General features: G+C 23.4%; 1 protein-coding gene across 1 annotated transcript; it reads right to left on the bottom strand.

The window, feature by feature from the left end:
• Positions 1-709: 709 nt before the first annotated feature.
• On the bottom strand, positions 710-5,649 carry PGAL8A_00498300 (surface-associated interspersed protein (SURFIN); the record flags this gene model as incomplete). Its single annotated transcript, XM_028673795.1, has 2 exons — positions 710-3,532; positions 3,640-5,649. 2 exons carry the CDS (start codon positions 5,647-5,649, stop codon positions 710-712), a joined length of 4,833 nt encoding a protein of 1,610 aa, XP_028530212.1.
• Positions 5,650-6,727: the final 1,078 nt, after the last annotated feature.

Raw genomic sequence — 6,727 nt, 5'->3', positions numbered from 1 at the left:
AATAAAACAAATATATTTCATTTATTTTTTTTTATTATATCTATTTAAAATTATAAAAAAAAATATTTTATTTTTTTTTTGGGTTTTATACTATAGCTACTTAAGAAATTTTAACAAAAAATTAATGCTAATAAAATTATTTTTTTTTTTTATTTTTTAATAGAAAAAATAGTATCATTATAAAAACAAAAATAATAATTTTTTCTTTTTTTTTTGGTGATGCAATGGATATTATTCTTTTTTGCATGAAAAATTAAATGACATAATGTCAAATATTACATTTGTATTGTATAAATTAGCTTAAACAAATAAATAATAGAGTTAAAATTTAATATTAGTTAATAAAAATAAATGATTTATGTAATGATTTATTTTATTCCAAATAAAATAATTATAGTTATCTCTAAACTCTATTTATTTAATTTATTTGTTCAATATTAGAAAATATATTATGCAAGAAATTAATAAATCAATATTCTAACAAAATTATTGAATGAGGAAGTTAAGGAATCAATAACTAAACAAATAGAAATGTTTAAGTTTATTTTTTAAAAAACATTGAAAAAGTCCAATAATTCTATTTATCACTTCTAAAATTTTTCCTATTGTTTTACATGATTTTCCTGTTACTCCAAACTATTTTCCTCTCCTATACTCTATTTATAAATTTTGCTTTCTTATTCATTATCATCATTTTTTTATTAATAAATTAGTGTTGTAAAATTTCCTTATTATTTTTTTCTATCCACCTATTATGAATATTTTCACAGTGTTTTTTCCATATAATTTTTTGCATTTCTAACATGGGATTTCTAATTTTGTCCCCATTCTTTTTTGCTATCATATCTTCATATATTTCTTTTATGTATTCCTTTTCTTTTCTTTTCATTTCCAATATTAACTCTATAAACCATTTTTTCTTTTTCCATTTTTCTATTTCCACTTTTTCAATATCTAATATAATATTCCTACTATTTTTTTTTTTTATTTCCAATATAAAAACATCTTCATCTAAATTTTCTTGTGATTTCAACTCTTCCATCATTGTTTTAAAAAAATATTCTTTTTCTTTTTTCCATTCGTCTTTCATACATTCTTCTAATAGTGTCATATGTATTTCTATCAAAACTTTTTGTATCAGTTTTTCTTTTTTTTTAGTTTTCTCTATTCCTTCATCTCTTTCTAGTTTCAATTCCTCTATATTTTCACGAATTTCCTTCGTTTCTTTCGCATATTTTTTAGTTATTACTTCCTTACGTTCTTCTTCTTTTTCGTATTCGTCTAATAAATTGCTAAACCATTCATCCTTGCTATGTAGTATAAACCACATTCTTTGTTTTTTTAGCCATTGTTTCCATATTCTTTTTTGTTTCTCTAGCATAGGATTTTTTCCTGCTTCTATTTCTGATATTTCTGATTCTTTTGTTAATTGCTCATATTTTTCTTGTTCTTTTCCCCATTCTTCTTTCAAATTAATAAACCATTCTTCTTTTTTCCATTTCTCTGACATTCTTTTGTTTCTTTCTATCCATTTATTCCATAAAAGTATTTGTTTCTCAATCATTAATGTACTAATGTCTTCTTCCCCTTCTTTCATCATTACTAAATCATTTTCTATTATTTTTGGATATTTTTCTTTATCTTCTTTTATAAATTCTTCTAAACAGGTTTCTAAAAATTTTCCTTTATTCAATAACCACTCCTCTTTTCTACATTCCTCCAATATTACCATATATATTTCTATTAAAGTCTTCCATTTTAATTTTTTTTTGTTTATTATAGAATTATTCTTTTCATAGGATTCCTCTAAATGATTTCTTTCATACTTTCTCATTTTTTCATCTCTCTTTTTATTAATCTCTATTATTGATTCACCTCTTTCTGTGGATTTTTCATCTTTTTTTTCTATACTATTTTTATAAATTCTACTTCTACATTCTTTCTCTTCATTTTCATATTCATTAACTAACTTTGTAAACCATTCTTCATTGTTATCATCATCTTTCCACTTTTTACAAATATTTTCACAGTGTTTTTTCCATATATTTCTTTTTCTTTCTAAGATAACATCAATTATTATTACTTTATTCTTTTTTACTAAAATTTCTTCATTTGTCTCCATCATATATTTTTCTTCATTATTTTTCCATTCTAACATTAACTCAATAAACCATTTTTCTCTTTTCCATTTTTCTATTTCCTCTTTTTTTTTCTCTGATATAACATTCCAACTTCTTTCGTTTTCTATTTTTTCTAATTTATTTGTTTCTTCGTCCAAATTTTTATATTTTCTTACCTCTATTATTTTTGTTTTATAAAATTCTTCTTCTTTTTCCAACTCTTCTTTGATACATTCCTCTAATACCATCATATGAATATCTAAGAAAATTTTCCTTTCCAAAATTTTCTTTATTTCACATTTATCTATTCCATTATTTTTTTCTTTCTCTATATTTTCGTCCTTTAAATTTTCATTAATTTCTTCTTTTTGATATTCTTCTAACAATTTTATAAACCAATTCTGATTTTTGTATTTGTATGAATGCTCTATTTGCCATTCTATCCATTTCTTCCATATTTTTTTTTTTTTATCTAGAATAATATTATTTAATCCCAATTCTGTCATTTTTTCAATTTCATGTTCTTCTAAATATCCTAAGTATTTTTCTTGTTCTTGTTTCCATTCTTTCTTCATATTAATAAACCACTTTTCATTTTTATATTTCTCTAATATACTACTTTCTTTATCTATTGTATCTGTACTATTTTCTTCTTTTATTTTCATTATAAAATTATTTCCCATTTCTTTTAAATTAGAATTTTCTCCATCTTTTTCAAACTCGTCTAAACAAATATTAATAAATTCGGTTTTATTCAATTTCCATTCCTCTTTTTTACACTCTAGTAATGCTGTCATATGTATGTCAACCCATGAATTCCAATTACATATATTACTCTTGATTGACGTTTTATTTCCTAAATTTTTCATTTCAGTATCACATGTAGATTTTTCCTTTTGCGAATTTATTTCATTTTCTTTTTCTTCATTTAATGTGCCATTCCTAATATGCCATACAATATTAACAGGATCTTTTTCTATTATATTTTTATTTAATTCATCTTCAATTTCATTATTAGGTTTATTTCCAATCAATTCCTCTTTTTTAATTTCACTTTTAGGATTATCTGTATTTAATTTTTCTCCATCAATAAATTTATTTTCATACTTATTTGACCCTACTTCTGTATCATCATAAATGCGTTTATTTTCTTTTTCATTGTATATTCCTTTAGGTTCTTTGGTTTTTTCCCTTTGCTCATGTTTCAAATTTCTTTCACGTTCAAAACTAACCTCACATAGTAGCATTTGTTTTTCATGCTGTAACAAAGAGTGATTTACACTATTTATTGATCCATCCTCTATATTATTTGTAGATAATGACATTGGTTTCTTGGAAATTTTTTTTATCTTTTTTCTTATTTTTTTTTTCCTTGACTTTCGATTACGAATCCAAGATCCAATAGGAGTGCACTATAATTAGAATTAAAAATAAGAAAATTATGAAAATTTTACTAATATAGTTATTAGTATTTTATATATATATGTTTTTGAGTTTTTAATTAATAATATTATATTACTCTATATATAATAATTAAAAGGAGAACAATTCCTAAAATGAATATACCTACTGAAACGCCTGTTATTAGTACATTTCCTATGGGTTTAACAGTAGGGGTAGCTTCAGTATTCTCATCTAATGGAGTTTGTGGGGTAGTACTATTTGAAACATTCATATTTGTAGGACAATAGCTCGAACAATTTGATAATTTATCATTTTGGACTTCGATTAAAGGTAAATTAATAGGTTGAGCAATAGAAGTAAGTGCATTTTGTGAACTTTGTGTTGGGGAATAGCTTCTTCCCATTAATTGCATATCATTATTTGTTGTAGTAGATTCAATTGTATTATTAGGAAATACCTTGATATTTAAAGGCTCTAAAGATTCAAATGAGGATGGAGGCACAGTATCATTTTTGGGAAATGCAGTATTAATTAGAGGAGTATATACCTCCGTAGGAGGTTTAGAAATAGGTGCATCAGATAAGGATTCATTTACAGAAGTTGCAGTACCATTAGTATTAATTTCTATAACAGCTATAGGTTGTGCACTGCTAGGAGTAGGAGATTTGGGCATATCTATAGCAGGAGATGCATGGTTATTTGTAGAATGTGTATCATTAAATGAAGAAGCATCGACACTATCTGTAAAAATACTAGATCGAGTGATAGGGGATGCAGAAATTCCTGAGGAAGATGAATTGCTATCTGCAGAAAACATGGTTGTAAGAGATGGTGTAGTTTCAGGAGAAGGTACAGTTGTTGAAGGCGTAGTATTACTTTCAGAAGATTCAACGATAGTAATAGGACGTGTAGAGTTATCATTTGTAGAAGAAGGTAAAGTTGTAGGTTCAGTCATAGAAGAGTTATATCCATTCGTATTATTTGAAGTTAAAGAATTTGGTTGTAGTGGATCTTCTAGAGAAACAGTGGATGCAGTATCTTCAGTTTTATCTACAGGTGCTTCTAAGATGGGATTTATGGATGTTTCTTTAGAATCACTATAACCATTAATGCCACTACGAGTTTTTGCATGAACATCTAATGAATTTACATTAGTAATAGGATGTGGTTTACTAGAAGTCCCCATTGTAGGTTGTGTAATAGTTGGTAATGATGTTGTAGTATATAAAGTTCCATTAGAATTATTCTGCTTATCTGAAAGAATCCAAGATATATCATATCGTTTATCTATATTCTCTCTCTTTTTAATTTCATAAATTAGTGATGTCATATTACATTGATTACTTGTGTCCTTTAATATACTTTGTTGCAAACCATTACTAAAAGAATTCCAATTTTCAACAAATGAATTTCTATAATGTTCCTCGGAATAAAGTTCATAATTCATCATATTAAGAAATTGTTTGCCTCTCTTATATATATACATACTCCACTTTCCACAATTAAGTTGACTTGGATTAGCTTCATATTTTTTATAATAGTAATTAGATATATTATTAGTAACAGAATCAAACTGAGAAGCTCTACCATAAATAATTTCAGTTTTATTTGATTGATATTGATACTCTTTGAGTTGATCATACGTTAATGATATTAACCCTGGTATATCACTATCTTTATAAGGACTGGTGCAATTATCATTTTTATTCAAAACAGCACAATAATCAAAATTTTTCAGAGGACATGTTGAATTTATTTTATCATGTATTTGTGTCTCGAAAGATTTTTGTTTTTTATTCCAACAATCAACAAGAATTGAGATGTTATGACTTTTTTCTTCATTTAATACTAAATTAACAAAGTCCATTCCTCTCCAATTTAGATATGTTGTTAACTTTTGACATTTTTCTGTAGTATTTTTACTTCTTTGATCTTCGAGATAGAAATTAAGTTCATTATTAGTATCTTCATCAAATGTTCTAATTTCAGTATTGAGTTTACTTCTTTCACCAGAGGAGTTATCTCCATTTTTTTTTGTTTCTCTATTTTGTCCATCTAATATACAGGAAGTTTCTTCTGCTTGTGATAAATATCTTGCTTTCCTTAAAATAGATTTTTTTCTCATGATTGTGATATCATTAGAAGGTTTCCTCAAAATATTTTGCAATAGATTACAAAAATTGCTTTATTAAAGAAAAGAAATATTTATATGAAATATAGATAAATGTAAAAATTTCAAGAAAACCAAAAAGTAATGTGTATGTATGTATGTATGTATGTATGTATATATTTTATATTTAAAATTTACAAAGCATTTTAAAAATATTCATTAATCCAATTAAGGAAGAAAAATGATTTAATATAACCAAAAAATTGAATATAGATATTTTTGTTATTTTTTTGAATCATTGTACACTTGAATTACATTGGAAAATTGTTATAATTTCTACATAGAAATGTAAATACTTATACTTATGTGATAACTATATTATAAATTTGTTTATATTTAAAATTGGCATTTTATATAGTATAGGATATTAATTTAGGATAAGGGTATTTCTTTTTTTGTTTTTTTGTTGAATATTAAATTTTTAATTTCATGTAACAATAATGTCATTAGTTTTCAAATAACAAGAAAAAGTATAATTAATAAAACTAAAGTTTAATTTATAAAATTAAAATTAAGAAAAAAAAAAATAAATTAAATGATGTATTAAAACATCATTTTATGTTATGAAATTATAATTAAAAAAAAAATTAGTATAAAAAAAAGATATAATTTTAACTTTTTTTCTGAGTTTTCTTAAATTTTTCATATAATCACATTATTATGAATGTATGTTTGAAATAATGATATGATTATTTAATTTTTGTATTTTGAATAAAAAATTTAATTATTATATAATATTTTTACAGATTTTTTTTTGAATAATAATTTTATATAATTAAAGAAGTAAAATATAGTTTATATACAAATAATATAATGTACTCAATAACTTATAATTTTTATTATAAAGGATCTATATAATATTTTTATAAAACATAAAATACTTAAAAAAAAAAAACATATATATATACATGTAAATTCTATAAGTGGTAGTTATAATATAATATTTTAATCATTCATATATATTTTCATAAAAAAAATATTTTACGTTTAATAGAAAAATGACTTACAATTATAAAAATCTATATTGATTGTT

The sequence above is a fragment of the Plasmodium gallinaceum genome (assembly GCF_900005855.1).
Source record: "Plasmodium gallinaceum strain 8A genome assembly, contig: PGAL8A_v1_151, whole genome shotgun sequence".
Classification (NCBI taxonomy): Eukaryota; Apicomplexa; class Aconoidasida; order Haemosporida; family Plasmodiidae; genus Plasmodium; species Plasmodium gallinaceum.
Note: the sequence above shows the minus strand (reverse complement) of the source record. Positions and strands in the feature narration are given on the sequence as shown.